The 20,068-nt window shown below is 41.2% G+C and overlaps 1 protein-coding gene across 2 annotated transcripts in view; it reads right to left on the bottom strand.

Annotated features, from left to right (window-relative positions):
- Positions 1 to 20,068, bottom strand: part of LOC134353658 (low-density lipoprotein receptor-related protein 5-like) — a 235,482-nt gene that overhangs the window by 179,326 nt on the left and 36,088 nt on the right. For both annotated transcript variants that reach the window (XM_063061845.1, XM_063061847.1), the window contains exon 2: positions 12,076 to 12,469. In XM_063061845.1, the coding sequence (XP_062917915.1) occupies positions 12,076 to 12,469 (394 nt within the window). The remainder of the gene's footprint in view (positions 1 to 12,075; positions 12,470 to 20,068) is intronic.

Raw genomic sequence — 20,068 nt, 5'->3', positions numbered from 1 at the left:
ACCTGGTGGTTTCTAACAAGTGATAAGCTTCCTATCTTGTGAATTCTGCCATTGCTACAGGATATCCAATCAATTCAATGCTTCATAACTTTGATATTTGTGGATCTGACTAAATTGAGATGGCAGATAACTGGACATTTAAAACAAAATATTTGGTTAATGGGCCATCCTTTTCAGATTTCAATGTCACTTGTTATGGAAGCAATTACCTTTTTAATTATATGTCTGGACATAAATAAAAGAACCCAAATCTCATTGTAGGTTAAATATTTGAGAAATTTCTTAACCCTTTTTAAGAACATGTGTTCACAAGTGACACAAATTTGTACAGAAAGCAGAATAACTTGAGATATTCTGCATTACCACAATGGCTCGGCAGAAGGTGGCGTGATCCAGGTTCAGTCCTGATCTCTAGTGTACATATGGGGTTTGGACTTCTCCCTGTTATCTGGATTTCCCTGCTGCTTCTACTGCTGTCTCTTTATTCCTAATATGTGCTCCCATTGAGTGTCAACATGGTTAAGTGGCTCTGATAAATTATCCCCAGTGTCAATAGACAGTAGACGAATCAGAGTGGAGTTGGTGGGTATATGAGGGAAATATAGAGAGGTAAGTAGGCGAATAGAATTGATAGCAATGCTTAGAGCCAACATAGTTTTAGAAGATCAAATAACATCCTTCAGTGCTGTGATATAATTGTGAATGTAACAGGGAGACAAACATATCTATATACAAACACAATGTAGTTCTGGAATTCATCACTAGAGTGTCATTTAGTCCCCTAAGTCTCATAAATATTATACTTGTACATTGTTTCATTGAAGAACCAAACTGGTTCTTTTTCTAAATTCGGGAGTTTCTGATGATGTCAGTGATCAGAATGGTTTCAACTTACTTTACCCAAGCTTTTCGAGCTCTGAAGTGAAATCTGAACCTTCTCATTTAAGAATTCAGGTTCAACTGAAGGTTTTATGTTGTTTCTTGAGATTGGTTTTAACAAGTGGGTCCAGTTAAAGTAAGTTTGGGGGGTGGGGGAACTATAGAAGATGTGGCCAGGTGCAAAGCCTGATTTGGCACGGACACTTCACAGAATGTGTTGTATCCTAGTAATTGAATACCTAAGGCTCCAATTTCAGTTGGGTGAAAACAATAAAGGAAATGTCATTACTCCATGATTTAAGATTCGGAGATATTTGCAAAGGCAATTCCAATGGTATCATTCATTTTGGGAGAAATAGAATATAAAAGCAAAGATGTTAATGCTGAAGCTTTATAAGACATTGGCCAGACCACATTTGGAGTATTGTGAGCTGTTCTGAGCTGCTTATCAAAGAAAGGATGTGCTGGCATTGGAGAGGGTCCAGAGGAGGTTCAGAAGAATAATCCCGGGAATTAAAGAGTTAAAGTATGAGGAGCATTTGATAGCTTTGCACCTGTAATCACTGGAATTTAGAAGAATGAGGGAAGATTTCATTGAAACCTATTGAATATTGAAAGGCATAAATATAGTGGATGTGGAGAGGATGATTTCAACAATGCGAGAGTCTAAGAGCAGAGGACACAGCCACAGAATACAAGGACATCCCTTTAGATTAGAGATGAAGAAGAATTTCTTGAGCCAGAGGGTGGTGAATCTGTGGAATTCATTGCCACAGATGGCTGTGGAGGCCAAGACATTATATTTAAAACAGAGGTGAATAGGTGCTTGATTAGTAAGGGCATCAAATGTTACGGGGAGAAGTCAGGAGAACAGGGTTGAGAGGGGTAATAAATCAGCTATGATCAACTGATGGAGCAGACGCAATGAGCCGAGCAGCCTAATTCTGCTCTTATGCCTTTTGGTCTTAATAGTCTTATATTAGCTGTATTAAAATTATACACTAGATTAACCTGTCTAAAATAACCAGTTCACATTGTCATTGATACAGGCGCTCATCAATTACCACAAAGCACAAGATAAGAGAGACTTGGTTAAGAATTTCCAGGTAGCATAGTGATAAGAATTTCTAGGTAGAAGGTGGAAAATTTAAGAGAAAAGAGGCTTCATTTGGCAGATTATGATGTAGACATAGCACAATTCAGCATGGATACAGGCTCTTCGGCATAACCAGTCCACTCTGACGACCCAGCTAGTCCCAATTTTCTGAATTCAGCCCATATCCCACTCGTCAATATACCTATCCAATTTTTTATTAAATCATACTATTGTAACTGCCTCATCCACTTCCCCAGGCAGCTCATTCCATATACTCACCATCCTCTCCTTGAAAAAGCTGCCCCTCAGGTCCCTTCTAAAGCTTTCCACTCTTACCCTAATTCTATGCCCCCTATTTTTGGTCTCCTCTACCCTGGGGAAATGACTGTTACCATCCAGCTTATCTATGCCCCTCATGACTTTAACTATTTCTATAAGGTCAGAGTTATTATAATGCCATTATTTCTCAAACAAGTTTCCTGTCATCTATATAAACTCTGCAAAATAAGAGAAAACAAAGAAAGATTATTTATGAAAAACAGCTAGATCAGGTGACATTATGCATCTGCCCTAGTTTGAAACCATTTAACTTGATTTGTTTTGACGAAGTCTTTGATTTTTGGTTTAATGACATACTTGACCTTAAGTTGGAAATCATGTGGCATTGAAGTGGTAGAACCTCGCTGTTCAGTTTACCCAAAATCTGGATACAAGCCATCTTCACCTCTGACCAGAAGGCAAGATGTATCCTGAAGGAATTCAGAATGTAAAAGACTGGAATTGTTTAAAAGAAAGACTAGCCTTTAAATAATTTTTTTTGATGATCTTGGGATGCCCCAGAATGCTTTACAATCAATGACATGTAAGTACTGTTAATGATCCTGAAAGCAACAGTCATTTTGCCCACAAACAGCGATATGATAATGCACAGATAATCTATTTTGTTTTGTGTTAATTAATTGCTGAATATCAGCGAGAACACTGGGAGTAATATTCAAATTTTCTTTAACATAGTACCATCTGATTTTAGATGCAAAACAGACAGGGGCTGCCACAATTTAAAGTCTCATTGAAAAGGTGGCACTTTCAATAGCATAGCCCATCCTCAGTAATACACTGGAAAGTCAGCCTAGAATTTCGTGATGTGTCTCTTGAGTAGGACTTGGAGAGGAGAGTGCTACCAACATTTGGCACAGACAACCCAGTGACTTAACTATCCTAATACTTTTCAAAATCAACATCCCTTCCAATCATAATGATCAGCTAAACTTCTAACATTCAAAAACTGCCAGGAAGTATTCTGACACCACTCTTGTTGGCAGAATTTCAGGTAGTGACAAGGGGTCATACAGGAGCGGGATCGATCAGCTGGTTGAGTGGTGGCGCATTAGAAACCTTCCACCCGGCATCAGAAATATCAAGGAATTGGTTGTGGACTTCAGAAAGGAGAAGTCAGGAGAATACAGACCAGTCTTCACTGAGGATGTGACATTATGTCAGCGCTCAAAATATTTTGAATTTCAGAGGTTTTTGGATTTTGGAATTTTGGATAGGATTACTCAACCTGCTGTAACTTTTATATCTTGTACTGTACTGCTGTTGCAAAACAGTAAATTTCACAACATACGTCAGTGATTCATAAACACGACGAAGTTTGCAGATGCTGGAGTTTCAAGCAACACACATAAAAGTTGCTGGTGAACGCAGCAGGCCAGGCAGCATCTCTAGGAAGAGGTACAGTCGACGTTTTGGGCCGAGACCCTTCGTCAGAACTAACTGACAGAAAAGCTAGTAGGGAGATCCGAAATGATAGAAGGCAGGAGGGGGAGGGATGGAGCCAAGAGCTGGACAGGTGATTGGCAAAAGGGATATGAGAGGATCATGGGACAGGAGGCCTAGGGAGAAAATGGGGGAGAGGGGAAAAACCCAGAGGATGGGCAAGGGGTATAGTGAGAGGGACAGAGGGAGAAAAAGGAGAGAGAGAAAAAGAATGTGTGTACATAAATAAATAACGGATGGGGTACGAGGGGGAGGTGGGGCATTAGCGGAAGTTGGAGAAGTCGATGTTCATGCCATCAGGTTGGAGGCTACCCAGATGGAATATAAGGTGTTGTTCCTCCAACCTGAGTGTGGCTTCATCTTTACAGTAAAGGAGGCCGTGGATAGACATATCAGAATGGGAATGGGACGTGGAATTAAAATGTGTGGCCACTGGGAGATCCTGCTTTCTCTGGCGGACAAAGCGTAGGTATTCAGCGAAACGATCTCAGGTATTCAGCGAAACGATCTCCCAGTCTGCGTCGGGTCTCACCAATATATAGAACGCCACATCAGGAGCGCCGGACGCAGTATATCACCCCAGCCGACTCACAGGTGAAGTGTCACCTCACCTGGAAGGACTGTCTGGGGCCCTGAATGGTGCTGAGGAAGTGTAAGGACATGTGTAGCACTTGTTCCGCTTACAAGGATAAGTGCCTTGTAATTGCAGTGATTCATATGCTAATTCTGATGTGCTGGTCAGGCAATCAATTCTTACCCCATTATTTTCAGGAATTCAGTGGAAGAGCATATGAAAAAAAATACAGATTGGAATTCAACTCATCAATAAACAGATTACTTAAACAGAGTTTAGATGTTAGTCTCAAAAAGATACCTCAATTATGGTGTACAATTTCTATTTTAAAAAGTTGGGTTTGTAATTAGCAACTGTTTAATGGTGTTATCCATTTCTCTGGCTTGCTAAAGTGCAGGGATTTTAGAAAACTTTTAAATATATGCATTTAGAGCAGCTTCAACAGACATGTAAAAACATGTTGATTCTCCCTTCTGATAGTCTGATTTTTCAAGGATGGAGACTAAACCAGAGGGCTCTGATATACCTCAGTGAGCCAGCACCAACTCCTTCACAGTAGTGTAGAGTCAGCAGCTTATATGCTTAGGCCTTAACATATTAGATTACCTGTCTTGAGCCCAGCACTTGGAAGGAATCAGAAGGAAAGTGTGCCTGTGTCTTTACTTTCTTAGCATGCCAAAGAGGTTTATTTTGTCTTCAAGCAGTTGTACAGTTTGATGACAACAGTTCTACAGTTGTACTGATGGAAGTGTCCTGGCTGGTTGCATCATGGTCTGGTCCAGCAATTCAAATGGACGTGAACATTAAGAAGGTACAGAGTGTGGTGGACTCTGCCCAATACATCAAGGGCACATTCCTCTCCACCGTCAGTAGTATCTAAAGGGGCACTGTCTCAAGAAGGCAATGACCATCACTGAAATCCATTACTATCTTTTCCACACCAACTATAAGGCAAGAGCTACAGAAGTACAGAAATCCGACACCACTAAATTCAAGAACAACTACTTCCCTTTAACCATTCGGTCTTTAACAAATTGGTAAAATCATTATCACCATTACAGTTTAGCAACCGTAGGATGACCCTGATAACTTGGCACTAAAATGGATTTTGTTTTTTTTTGTTCTGACTACGTTGTAAAAATTTTGTTTTTTGTTTTTTTCTTGTGAATGCTGAAGCTTGTGTTGCTGCTGTGTAAGTTTTTCATTGTGGATACATGTTCTTGTGCATTTGACAATAAAATCAACTTCAACTTTGCTTGCAGTGTCATTACTGGTATGTCCAGGACATCGTGGAAGAATTGGCAATTTTGTGGCATAGCAATCCTGTTCCAGCTATTTTATACACCTTCACTTGTGAGGTCACCAAACTTTAGATTTCTTCATCCAATAAAAAGTCATTGAAGTGGTTTGTGTACTTAATATTTTAGTATTAGTTGAGTAATATTGTAAACACATTGTTTGATTAAGCACAAACAACAGGAATTCTGCAGATGCTGGAAATTTAAGCAACACACATCAAAGTTGCCGGTGAACGCAGCAGGCCAGGCAGCATCTGTAGGAAGAGGTGCAGTCGACGTTTCAGGCCGAGACCCTTCGTCAGGACTAACTGAAGGAAGAGTGAGTAAGGGATTTGAAAGTTGGAGGGGGAGGGGGAGATCCAAAATAATAGGAGAAGACAGGAGGGGGAGGGATAGAGCCAAGAGCTGGACAGGTGATAGGCAAAAGGGGATACGAGAGGATCATGGGACAGGAGGTCCGGGAAGAAAGACGGGGGGGGGGGGGGTTGACTATTCCTCTTCTCACCCTGTCTCTTGCAAAAACACCATCCCCTTCTCGCAATTCCTCCGTCTCCGCCACATCTGCTCTCAGGATGAGGCTTTTCATTCTAGGATGAGGGAGATGTCTTCCTTTTTTAAAGAAAGGGGCTTCCCTTCCTCCACTATCAACTCTGCTCTTAAACGCATCTCCCCCATTTCACGTACATCTGCTCTCACTCCATCCTCCCGCCACCCCACTAGGAATAAGGTTCCCCTGGTCCTCACCTACCACCCCACCAGCCTCCGGGTCCAACATATTATTCTCCGTAACTTCCGCCACCTCCAACGGGATCCCACCACTAAGCACATCTTTCCCTCCCCCCCCTCTGCATTCCGCAGGGATCGCTCCCTACGCAACGCCCTTGTCCATTCGTCCCCCCCATCCCTCCCCACTGATCTCCCTCCTGGCACTTATCCATGTAAGCAGAACAAGAGCTACACATGCCCTTACACTTCCTCCCTTACCACCATTCAGGGCCCCAAACAGTCCTTCCAGGTGAGGCAACACTTCACCTGTGAGTCGACTGGGGTGATATACTGCGTCCGGTGCTCCCGATGTGGCCTTTTGTATACTGGCGATACCCGACGCAGACTGGGAGACCGCTTTGCTGAACATCTACGCTCTGTCCGCCAGAGAAAGCAGGATCTCCCAGTGGCCACACATTTTAATACCACATCCCATTCCCATTCTGACATGTCTATCCACGGCCTCCTCTACTGTAAAGATGAAGCCACACTCAGGTTGGAGGAACAACACCTTATATTCCGTCTGGGTAGCCTCCAACCTGATGGCATGAACATCGACTTCTCTAACTTCCGCTAAGGCCCCACCTCCCCCTCGTACCCCATCTGTTACTTATTTTTATGCACACATTCTTTCTCTCACTCTCCTTTTTCTCCCTCTGTCCCTCTGAATATACCTCTTGCCCATCCTCTGGGTCCCCCCCCCCGTCTTTCTTCCCGGACCTCCTGTCCCATGATCCTCTCGAATCCCTTTTGCCTATCACCTGTCCAGCTCTCGGCTCCATCCCTCCCCCTCCTGTCTTCTCCTATCATTTTGGATCTCCCCCTCCCCCTCCAACTTTCAAATCCCTTACTCACTCTTCCTTCAGTTAGTCCTGACGAAGGGTCTCGGCCTGAAACGTCGACTGCACCTCTTCCTACAGATGCTGCCTGGCCTGCTGCGTTCACCAGCAACTTTATTGTGTGTTGTTTGATTAAGCATTCTTGTTCATTTAAGTAATTTATTACAGGTTATATGTAAAAGTATGTGAATAGCTAAGATACCACGCCACTACGTCATGCATGCGCCCTTGATTAAAGTAAAAGCAAAACCAGACACATTTTTCCCAGTATTTTTGCTTTTAATTAGTTTCTCATTTGAAATTATAAAATATAACAGTGGCAGCAAAGAAGTTTTAAACAAACCAAAAACAACTACCTACCTGTTGAAGTACAGCAAGAGGCTTGACTTCAAAAAAAGGAGCAGCAAGACATTCAAATTATAAAACAGCGCAGCAAGAAATGATTCATATTTTTTAAAAACGCAGCACTTTTTTTTCTTTGCAAGAGGAAAAAGATGTTTAAGTTTAAAAAAAAGGCCAGAAAACAGATGGAATTCATGGGTTCATAAACAGTGAGTACCAGATGATAATAATCATAAATAAAAATAAAGAAGAAAAGGTTGGGTACATCGGAATGAGAGATACATTTGATTACACAAGAGACAATTTCATATTGTATACCGAGCGAACTGAGTAGTATTTTGAAGCAAGTGAAATAGCCAATGGAAAGTGAGTGCATTGAATTTAAAGGCATGTAGTTTGCCTAGATGTTTAACTGTTTCACTCAAACCAACTGAAATGAGCTTTGCTGATATCATGAAAGTAATGCACGGACATTTAGAACCAAAACCATTGTTGATTGCAGAATATTTTAGGTTTCATAAGTGGAATCAAAAGGAAGGTGAGTCTATTTCAGCATGTGAGGCTGAATTGAAGAAGCTGTCTGAGCATTGTCAGTTCAGTGATGGGTTTAATAAGGCACTGAAAGATTGATTAGTTGTAGAATCTTATAAGAAAGCGTTCAAAAATGGTTCCTAACTGAAGTATAACTTACTGTACATTTAAATGAGCAGTTGAAATTGCTCCTTCAATGGAAACAATAGTCAGAGATGCAACTGAGTTGCTGTCAGAATGAAACTGAGCAATGTCTGGTCTAAACAGAAACTGGTCTGGCCGCACAAATTGTGTTACCGTTGTGGCAGGGGCTCACATACACCAGGCCGATGCAGATTTAAAGGCAAATTTTGCAGAAAATGCAACAAAGTACAAAGAGCAGGTCAGCAGAAATAAGTAAATGGTTCACACAGGGAAGAGCAAAAGATAAAAAGTCAAGTAGCAGTTTCAAAATGAGCACTAATCTACATGCTGTTGATGAAAAATCTGATAATGTTGAGAGTGACACAGGACTGGATACCCTTGAGATTTACAATGAGAGAACTAACAATAGACAAACAATATGACTTACAGCAGAAATAAATGGTAAATTAATTAAATGGAACTGGACACCAGTTCGTCTGCTTCAATCATTCCACAAAATGAGTTTGAATGGAATTTCAAAGATACTAAAATGAAGCCTGCATATATCCAACTAAGAACTTATACAGGAGAAAGGATAAATCCTGTGGGGACTGACATTTGCAATAGTGAAATACAACAACCAACAAGCCACATTGGGCTTGTATGTGGTAAAAACAGGAGGGTCAGCATTGTTGGGCTGTGACTGGCTGAGATAACTACAACTTGATTGGAGATCCATTCACCATTTGCATGTCACATGCCCTGCAAAGGAGTCAACTGAAAGTGAATTAAGAAAGGTACTGGATGATGCCATAGCTGTGCTCAAGGATGTCACTGGAAAACTCAAACATATCAAAGGCAAAACAGTGTTAAATGAAAATGCCATATCCTGATTTTACAAAGTCCATCCAGTTCCTTATACCATTTGTGATAAAGCAACCAGTGAGCTGGATTACATGGAAGCTGAAGAAATTCTTCCTAAGTTTCAGTAGAGCCCATGGGCAATGTTAGCAGTCCCAGTAGCCAAGAAGGATGGGTCTGTCTGGATTTGTGGTAATTTTTAGATCACCATCAACCCAGTACTAAATGTAGATCAATACCATCTGCCTAAGAGAGAGGATACCTTTGCAAACCTTTCTGGAGGAAAACATTTCAGCAAAGTGGACTTAGCCAAGGTCTATCTACAGATGGAGATGGAAGAAGAGTCCAAAGTGTTTCTTACCATCAAAACTCATAAAGGGCTTTATCACTCTGCTAGGATTATTTTGGAGTAGCATTTGCAGATGCACTCTGACAGAAGAAATCTGTGGACCAGAAGCTGCAAGGCTGCCCAGACACTCAGTGTTACTTGGATAACATTGTTACTGGCAAAGATGACAAGGAATATCTCCAAAATCTCAAGACAGTGTTAAACAGATTAGAAGATTATGGGCTCAGTACATGATGCAACAAGTGTGAATTCTTTAAACCAAGTATCACTTACTGTGGTCACACCATTGGTGCACAAACATTACACAAGTGTGTGAGAAAATTCAAGCAGTGGTGGATGACCCAAGGCTAAAAGATATGAAACAGATGTGGTCCTTTTGAGGATTTGTCAACTACTATAAGAGATTCCTGCCAAACTTGGCTACTGTGCTTTACCCCTTGAACACATTACTACAGATCGGGAAGAAATAGCAATGGACAAAGAAATGTGAGGTGGCTTTCAAAAAGGTAAAGGAAATGGTGGCGTCAGACACCGTACTCACACATTGTGATCCACATCATTCAGAGAAACTTGCGATGCACCGTTTGGGATGCCAACATGTCCAGAATAATGGTGGCCCGAGCTGTCAAAAACACTTCCTAGATTCCCAGAGTCAACTCCTGCAACCACCACAGAGTCTAAGATTGTTTCACAACCACAAGTTTCACCTGCCAAGCAGAGTGATCTTCCTTGTCAAGAAAGATGTTATCCCACGAGAGTAAAGCCTGATTTATACTTCTGCGTTAACTGGACGCCGTAACCTACGCAAGTAACTTACGCACATTGTGAGCATTTATACTTATGTGTTGGTGTGTCTGCGTCGCTCTGCAATTTGCGCATGTCACGCATGCGCACACATCTGCCCGTGCAAGGCTTCATGGTCATGGTAGTCTTTCTCGGGGTAAACAAGATGCGAGCGTCTTTTTTCGTAAAAGTGAAGTGTGTCCTCCATAATTTCGGAGGTCTGTAAAGCTATATGGAAAGCATTGCAGCCAGAGCTCCTTCCCTGCCCTTCAGTTGCCCAATGGGAAGCTATTGCAGCGTAGGAGGAAATGCGATGCTACCAAGCGGACCAATCACAGTTCTTATGCTCTGCGTTGCTGTGACGCACGGTTACATTTTGGGAGAGGTGCGCGTCGCAGCAACGCAGGTTCTGGCGTAGGGATCCGCGTCAGCTTTGCAGCGACGCAGTACTTACAGCGTCGTGTTGACGCAGAAGTATAAATCAGGCTTAAAAAGCCTCCACAGCGATTTAACCTTTAAGCCTGAATGGGATAATTTATATATATAGATAGATAGAGATGTATATAATTTGAGATGCATTCTATATTGCGTTGGAGTCTATAGCTAAGTGATGTGCATTTAATATTCCAGTAATATTTCAATAGGTTTCAATAGCTGCATTTAATATCAGAGAAATGTATACAATATACATCCTGAAATCCCTTTTTTTCGCAGATATCTGCAGATATTTGAGTAATATTGTAAATATATAGTTTGATTAAGCATTCTTGATTGTTTAAATATTTCATTATGGGTTATATGCAAAAGTACATGAAAGGCAAATGTCATCATACTGCCATGTCATACCTGCCTGTCTTGCTTAAATTAAAAACGAACTAGATATGCTCCTTCTGGCTCTGTGCTTTTGCTTTTGATTAGTTTTATGTTTTGGAGTTACAACACAACACCACAAACCGACAATTTTTCTTTCTTTCCAATGCTTTCTCCTCATATTGACAAAATATTTCTTCACAATGGAGAGAGTTCTAACTGACTGCTTTCCAGTTCTCTCCACCCCTTCCTGACTAACCATTAAATATACCTTTATGTCTTGTGTATTCACAAGTTGCGGAGAAAGAATAGTATAGATCATCTTAACATATTTGCAGGACAGAGAAATCTGATTAACATCAGAACAAATGTTGATGGGAACTATCAAAATATTTTGCATTGCAAAATCAAATCATTTAAGATAAACTGCCAGAGACGTGCTATATTCATTATTTATTAACTTTTTAATCACCATTACTTCTTACAAAATTTACCTTCTAAGACAAAGTGAACTTAAATTCCATATGCAAACACAAGGAAATCTGCAGATGCTGGAAATTCAAGCAATACATAAAAAATGCTGGTGAATGCAGCAGACCCTTCGAAGGGTCTCGGGCCAAAACGTCGACTGCACCTCTTCCTATAGATGCTGCCTGGCCTGCTGCGTTCACCAGCATTTTTACTGTGTTGCTTAAACTCCATATGACTGCAATGGAAATAATACAGAACAATAATATTCCCAATGGGCTATTCCAGTGTTTAGTGGCAATTGCTGAAAAGTAAAACAGACTTCTAAAAAGCATGTAACAATGTTGTTTTTTTCTTCCACATTAACTTCAATTCAGCTTTATTTGAAAGCTGGTATTATTCACAAGTGCAAGCTATATTATTCCTGGTTCAGTGTGAACATCTGTTCACCTGCACAAAAGGGAAATAATACCTTTGAAAGGTTGCAGCAGCAGTGGTACATCTCAAATTTCAAGCCTCATGCCAAATCAAAATCTTAGCTCTTGAAATGAAAACACAAGTCAGACTGAAGTACTCACCCTTGCTGTGGATCAAGAGCAATGGCCCTTGGTTGATCAAGGTCCTGCCAGAAAAGGACTTTACGATACATTCCATCGAGATTGGCAACTTCTATCCGATTAGTTTCAGAGTCAGTCCAATACAGCTTCTTGCCTAACCAGTCACAAGCTAATCCGTCTGGCGAAACGAGACCAGAGATGATCACTTTTTGGGATTTCCCAGTTAGATTCACATGTGTCTGTTTAATGGCTTCTTCGCTCACGTCAGTCCAATATACCACCCCTTCAGCATACAAAAAATCAACAGCAGCTGCATCCTCCAGACCACTGACTACAACCGTCGATTCAGGTTTCACCGATTCTGCATCGACCAACCTGACGTCGCGCCGATTAGCAAAAAGCAGCAGGGGTGACGCTGAGGAGAAACAGGAAAACATAGTTATTATGGAAGATTTTAAATCTTGCTCCACCCCAATCCTTTTATGACCACACATCAATTCATAAACATTTCCGGCCCAGAAGCCAAAAGAACACTTCAATCTCAGACTTATTCCTTACTGATGATAGAATATGCATTCATTACCCGCCACCCCCAGCATAATCTTAAAGTGACACTGACATGTGCTTACATCCTTATCTTGGAAAGTTAACAAATCATATATCATATACTTTAAATGTTGCTCTAAAATATTTGTCACTAGAAAGCATATCCACATGCAGTAAAGGTTAAATACTGCACATCATGAGAACTTTAATATGATTTTGCCCAATTCATATACATTAGTAACACTGGAGAAATACTTTGGTTACATATTGGCATTTGCCTTTGGACCCAAGGCAGAGAGTGATGGTGGAATTGTTTTTGATTTGGAAACCTGAAAACAATGGTGGGCCACAGGGATTAGTGCTGGAGCCTTTCTTAATTGTTAGATGCATTGGTGATGTGGATACGAATGCAGAAGGTACAATTAATAAGTTCACATAAGACTTAAAATGAATGGTGTCATCAATAGTGAGGCAAAGCAAAGGCAGATTGGAGTTATTCCTACTAGTTGTACAAATCGGTGATGAGACCACACTTGGAGTGCTGTGTACTGCACATTTTGGTCACCCTGTTCTAAGAAAGACATGGTTAAATTGGAGAGTGCAGAAAAGATTTACAAGGATTATAGGGCCTGAGTTATAGAGAGAGGTTTATTCCTCGAAGTGAAGGAGATGGAGGATGATCTTAAAGTAGTGCTTAAAATTATGACAGACGTATATAAGGTGGATGGTCTTTTTCCAAAGGTCAGTGAGTCCAAAACAAAGGGCCATAGATTGAGGGTGAGAGGGAAAAGATTTCAAAAGGGGTCTGAGGGGCAACTTGTTCATGCAGAGAGAGGTGATTATATGGAATGAGCTGGCAGAGGAAGTAGCTGAGGAAAGCAGAAGAGTATCATTGAAAAAAATACTTGGCTAAGTATATGGAGGGAGGGGGCTCAGATGGAATTAAGCCAAATGCAGGAAACTGGGATGAGATGGATGGGTACTGTGGCCAGCATGGATTAATTGGGCCATGACTATCAATGTTGAATTGATCTGTGACTGTCTATGCTGCATTGCTCCATGTTGCAGTAAGAAGAAAGGACAGGGATTGGTGAGGAAACCTTGGGTTTGGCGAGGTGGTAAATTTAGTCAAGAAAAAAAAAGTAACATACATTAGGTTTAGGAAGCTAAATTCAAACAAAGCCCCAAAGGATTATAAATAAGCCAGAAAAGAACTCAAGAAGGGTATTAGGAAAGCCAGGAGGGTCCACGAAAAGCCTTTGGTTATTAAGATTACAGAGAATCCCAAGGCATACAATATATACCTAAAGCAAGAGGATAACTTGGCAGTGGATCGGACAGTCAAGAATAAAGGAGGGAAAATGTGTTTGGTGGCAAAGGATGTTAGTGAAGTCTTAAATGAGTACTTAACAAGAAGAATTTAGAGGAGGACAGGGAGATCAGTGTGGTAAACAAACAAGGTCATTGCTTTCATTAGCCAGAATGGAAGATATTGGAGTGAGGAAATAAAACATCTTCATCAAGTATTCGCTAGGCCTCAGCTGGAGCACTATGTACATTTCTGGACACTAAACTACATAAAAGATGTGAGCACAATCGAGAAATTACAAGGAAGACTGACTAAGCTGTCGCCTGGGATGGAGCATTTAAATTGTGATTAGAGACTTGATGTGTTGGGTTTGTTTTCCTTTGAACAGAAGAAGTTAAGGATGGTCTGACAGAGGTATATCAAATTATGTCTGTGGATAGAGTATTTGGTAGAAAATCTTTTCCCCACAGCAGAGATATCAAAATCTAGAGGCATAGATTTAGATTGAGGGATAAAAGGAAGATTTTTTTTCCCCGTGGCTGGAATATGAAATGCATTTCCTAAAAAACTAGTGGAGGGACATACTCTTGTACCATCAAATTAGTATCTTGATGGCACCAAATCACAAAGGCATGGATGGCTATATTTCAGGTGTAAGTGGGATGGGTATTCCATTGTGCTGAATTATGCCAGGCTCTGCAATTCCAAACTCTAACTGCCTATTGCTTGTAGATTACTATTCTAATATAGTGCCTATCATTAGTTTTTACATACAATCTTAACAAGCAAAATTACTATTTTTCAGTTTCTAAAGTAGTCATTTCAATATATTTTGTCCAGCTAATATGGTTTCTCAGATGTTAAGGCTAGTGGGGAGAATTTAAACTAGAATTGCTGGGGGGGTGGGAACCAAACTGAAGTGTCAGAGGAAAGGGAGGTTGGCTGACAAATAGAGAAAGCTTGGAGACAGTGCAAAAGGGAGGGTAGGCAAGTGATAGAGAAGGGACGCACTCAGTTCAATGGTTTGAGATGTGTCTATTTTAATAGGAGGAGTATCGTGAACAAAGCGGATGAGCTTAGAGCGTGGATCAGCACTTGGAGCTATGATGTTGTGGCCATTCCAGAGACTTGGATGGTGCAGGGGCTACTTCAAGTGCCAGACTTTAGATGTTTCAGAAAAGATAGGGAGGGAGGCAAAAGAGGTGGGGGCATGGCACTGTTGATCAGAGGCGATGCAATCGGAAATCGGCACTGACCTGGGCCGACATTTACGTGCCGGGCAGCACCTAATTAATTAGCATGTTTATTTCAGCTTTTTTCTTAAAGATGTGCCGTGTGTCTCCCGGCTACCACTGCATTCCTGCATGCTTCACGGCAATGTATCGCTCGGCGGCCCGGAGGGTGGGGGCCACTACCCCAGCCTGTGACGACTCAGTCTAACATACCATCATCAGTGTGCTCGGCACTGTCCCACTTCCGGTAAGTGATACTACACTGTACATACATTATTTCTATCTTATATAGGCTGTGTATTTTTACGTGTTATTCGGTAGATTTGGCAGCTTCATAGTTTAAAGGTTACTGGAGAATGCATTTATGGCAACAGCACTTGCGTGAGATTTTTTGCCGAGAGCACTTGCGTGAGATTTTCGCTACGGAGATCTGTGCAGGCAATCGTTGTAGAGAAGTATTTCTACTTTATATAGGCTGTGTATTTATCATATCATTTCTGTTTTTACTATATGTTACCGTTATTTTAGGTTTTATGTGTTATTTGGCATGATTTGGTAAGTTATTTTTCGGTCTGCGAACGCTCACAAAATTTTCCCACATAAATAAATGGTAATTGCTTCTTCGCTTTACGACATTCCGGCTTACGAACCATTTTATAGGAACGCTCTACCTTCGGATGGCGGGGGAACCCTGTATTAATGGTAAGACTCTTGGCAGTGTGGAGGATCAGAGGGATGTTGGGGTCCGAGTCCATAGGACACTCAAAGCTGCTATGAAGGTTGACTCGGTGGTTAAGAAGGCATACGGTGCATTGGCCTTCATCAATCGTAGGATTGGGTTTAAGAGCTGAGAGGTAATGTTGCAGCTATATAGGACCCTGGTTGCACTCCACTTGGAGTACCGTGCTCAGTTCTGGTCACCTCACTAGAGGAAGGACGTGGAAACCATAGAAAGCGTGCAGAAGAGATTTACAAGGATGTTGCCTGGATTGGGGAGCATGCCTTATGAGTACAGGTTGAGTGAACTCAGCCTTTTCTTCTTGGAGCAACGGAAGATGAGAGGTGACCTGATAGAAGAGTACAAGATAATGAGAGGCATTGATCGTGTGGATAGTCAGAGGCTTTTCCCCAGTGCTGAAATGGCTAGCACAAGAGGGCATAGTTTTAAGGTGCTTGGAAGTAGGTACAGAGGAGACGTCAGGGGTAAGTTTTTTACACAGAGAGTGGTGAGTGCATGGAGTGGGCTGCTGGCGGCAGTGGTGGAGGCAGAAACAATAGGGTCTTTTAAGAGACGCCTGGATGGCTACATGGAGGTTAGAAAAATAGAGGGCCATGGGTAAAGCCTAGGTAGCTCTGTGGGCCAAAGGGCCTGTATTGTGCTGCATGTTTTCTATGTTTCTCTGTGCAATGGATGAAGTTTCACCTTTAATTTCATGGATATGTTTAAGCTATTGTGAAACAGTGGAACATGCACATTTTCTTCACAGACATACACAAAATTTAAAGTTCTTGCTCTTTATCTTGAACATTTTAACATGTACTTTCATAATAATCATATATGCTTGCATACATAGTCGAAGAAAAAAAACAACAGCCTTTCAATAGCATCCTTCTGAATACAAACTGTCGACTTAACAATAGTTCCAGTGGAAATATAGGGGTAGGAATGCAAACATGTCACATCAAATTAATTAGTGTGGTCGCACACTTTCCCATACGGTTGGAAAAGGATGCTTACTCACCATATAAAAAAGGTTGCTCAGAAATAATGCAGTAAATTAAGCACCAAGAGTCAGAAAAAAATACTACACTATTGCTAGAAATTTGAAGGGAACAACGATTGTAAAAATAAGCGCTATTCATGCCTTCGGGATTTCAAATGCCAGTTGACAATTATCACAGGTACAAATAAATCAACAAAATGCTGCATGTTCTTTATCAGGAAGCAAGAAACTACAACTGCTTGAATTCTGAAATAAATGTGACCCGGCAAGTTAAGTAGCAGTTGTGGAGGGAAAAAAGTTAAAATATGAAATCAGTGACCTTGCATCGGAACCAGGTCATCCACCCAAATAGCTTAGTTTTTTTGCCATTGTACAAAATTTCTTTCCATGCAAAGCCTGGGGGATTTAAAGCTCCCTTGGACTATATATGTTGTGGATTTAGCTGCATTTGTACATACTGCATTTCTCCAGTCAATGTGGAAAAAAGTACTGTGGACATAAATTACAAATCCAACAGATCGTGAAGGCCTATCAGTTTCCTTGATAAATGCAGGAATGAATAGTTACTAGGCGTAGACAGGAATGCGGAGCTGAGGTTACAATCAAAGCAGTCATGATTTTATTAATGATAATGCAGGCTCAGGGAGCAAAATGTCCTACCCCAGTTCTTATATTCATATGTCTGTTTTATTTAATTTGCAGTTTGTCACATTGGTTGTTTGTCAGTCTTTGTATAGTTCTGTATAGTTTTTCATAAATTCTATTGTATTTCTTTATTTTTCCTGTAAATGCCTGCAAGAAAATGCATCTCGCAGTACTATATGGTAACATATACATACTTTGATAATACATTTACTTAGAACATTAAAACATGTTTCTGGCCGAGCATTGTAACCTCGATTCTGCAAGGAAATGTTTGAGAACAGGGTGCAGAATTTCAAGCCCTGCGGCTGAGATGGAAAGTGCATATCTGAAATTACTTTAGCAAAAGGATATCATTTGAATTAGTGGACAGTTTACAGGCTGAAACTGCCAGTAAGCTCATCAGAGATAGTGGGAGAGAGTAAACATTGTGCCAGGAGTCCAAGGTACTGAAAGGTACAGTCCCTGACTGAAAAATGCCCAGTGGGAAGGAATGATCCCTGGTGTATAATGCAAGCAATGGGGAGATGTGCTGGTGACTGGCATGACCCATGAAGGAAGGGAGACAGTCAAGGCTATAGAGACTCTAGGATGTCCTGTAAGAATCATAGGATATATTCCTGCTCCTCCTGGTCCTCAATGATTCTAAAGAAAATATACATTTTTAAACTTAGCCTCTTCTTACTGATTTGTAACAACCATACTTTTCAAATGCTTAAGTTATTCCTTTGTACCTCTACCTCCCCCGCACCCCGTTCCATAACCATGAGAAATTCTGCAGATGCCGGAAATCCAGAGTAACGCACATAAAATGCTGGAGGAACTCTGCAGGTCAGGAAGCAGACACGGTAAGGAATACAGTCAACATTCTGGACTGAGACCCTTCATCAGGACGCACGCTTCGTCCATACCTACTTAAAGTTACTGACTTGGGCAGAGTGGGAGTTGCTGATGGGTCAAGGGATCTTTACAGCCCCACTACATTCAACACTCAGCTATACTATTCTCACAAGGTGGTAAATTTATACAAATAGTCTAACTCAGTAACCTAGACATTGACCTCAATACTTCCTTGTGCAATTGCTTCCTCAATTTCCTTAGTTCAGATTGGCGACAATATCTCCTCCATGATCTCCATCAGCACAAGTGCACCACGAGGCTGTGTGCTTAGCCCCCTGCTCTACTCACTTTACACCTACGACTATGTGGCTAAGCACAGATCCAAAACCATATTCAAGTTTACCGGCAACATCACTGTCATAGGCCGGATCAAAAGTAGTGAGGAATATAGGAGGGAGATTCAATATCTGGCTGAGTGGTGCCAGAACAATAACTTGATGTCAGTAAGACCAAAGAGCTGTTTATTGACTTCGGGAGAAGGAAATCAGAGATCTATCATTCAGTCCTCATCGGAGGGTCAGCAACTTTAAATTCCTTGATGTTATTATTTCCAAGGACCTGTACAGGGCCCAGCACATAAAGACAATTACAATGAAAGCACAGCATCACCTCTACTTCCTAAGGAGTTTGTGAAGATTCAGCATGACATCTAAAACTTTGACAAACTTCTATAGATGTGCAGTGGAGAGTATATCGATTGGCTGCATCACAGCCTGGACTAGAAACAGCCGTGCCCTTGAACAGAAAATCCTACAAGAAGTAGTGAATAGAGCCTAGTCCAACACGGGTACTGCCCTCCCCACTATTGAACACATCTACACCAAATGCTATCGCAGGAAAGCAGCATCCATCATCAGGAACCCTACCACCCAGGACATGCTCTCTTCTGGTTATTGTCATAAGAAGGTACAGAAGCCTCAGGACTCACACCAGCAAGTTCAGGTTAGTTATTATCCCTCAACCATCAGGCTCCTGAACCTGGGGATAACTTCACTTCATCATTGAAATGTTCCCACAACCTATGGACTCACTTTCAAGGACTCTTCATCTCACGTTCTCAACTTTTATTGCTTAGTTATTTATCACTGTTATTTCTTTCTTTTTGTATTTGCTCAGTTTGTGCCTTTTGTACACTGGTTGAATGCCCAAGTTGGTGCTGACTTTCATTGATTCTATTATGGGGTATTATTCTATTATGGATTTATTGAGTATTTCGGCAAGAGAATAAATCTCAGGGTTGTATATGGTGACATATAAGTACTTTGATAATAAATTTACTTTGAACTGTTCCTGAACATGGTGAGGGTACATAATGGTGGCTGCTACCTTCCTGCGACAATGCTCCTTGTAGATTTGTTCAACAGTGGGGTGAGTTTTACCCCTGGACTGGGCTATATCCACTACTCCTTGTAGAATTTTCCATTCAAGTGCATTGGTGTTTCCATACTAGACTGTGATGCTGCCAGTCAATGGTTGCCACACATCTATAGTAGTTTGTCAAAGCTTTAGATGTTATGCCAAATCTTCGCAAACTCCTAAAAAAGTAGAGGAGCAGCTGTGCTTTCTACATAAATGAACTTATGTGCTGGGCCCAGGACAGATCTTCCGAAATGATAACACCAAGGCATTTAAAGTTGCTGACCCTCTCCACCTCTAATGAG

This window comes from Mobula hypostoma, chromosome 11 (assembly GCF_963921235.1).
Source record: "Mobula hypostoma chromosome 11, sMobHyp1.1, whole genome shotgun sequence".
In the NCBI taxonomy this organism is placed as follows: Eukaryota; Metazoa; Chordata; class Chondrichthyes; order Myliobatiformes; family Myliobatidae; genus Mobula; species Mobula hypostoma.
This window is presented reverse-complemented; position numbering and strand designations above follow the sequence as displayed.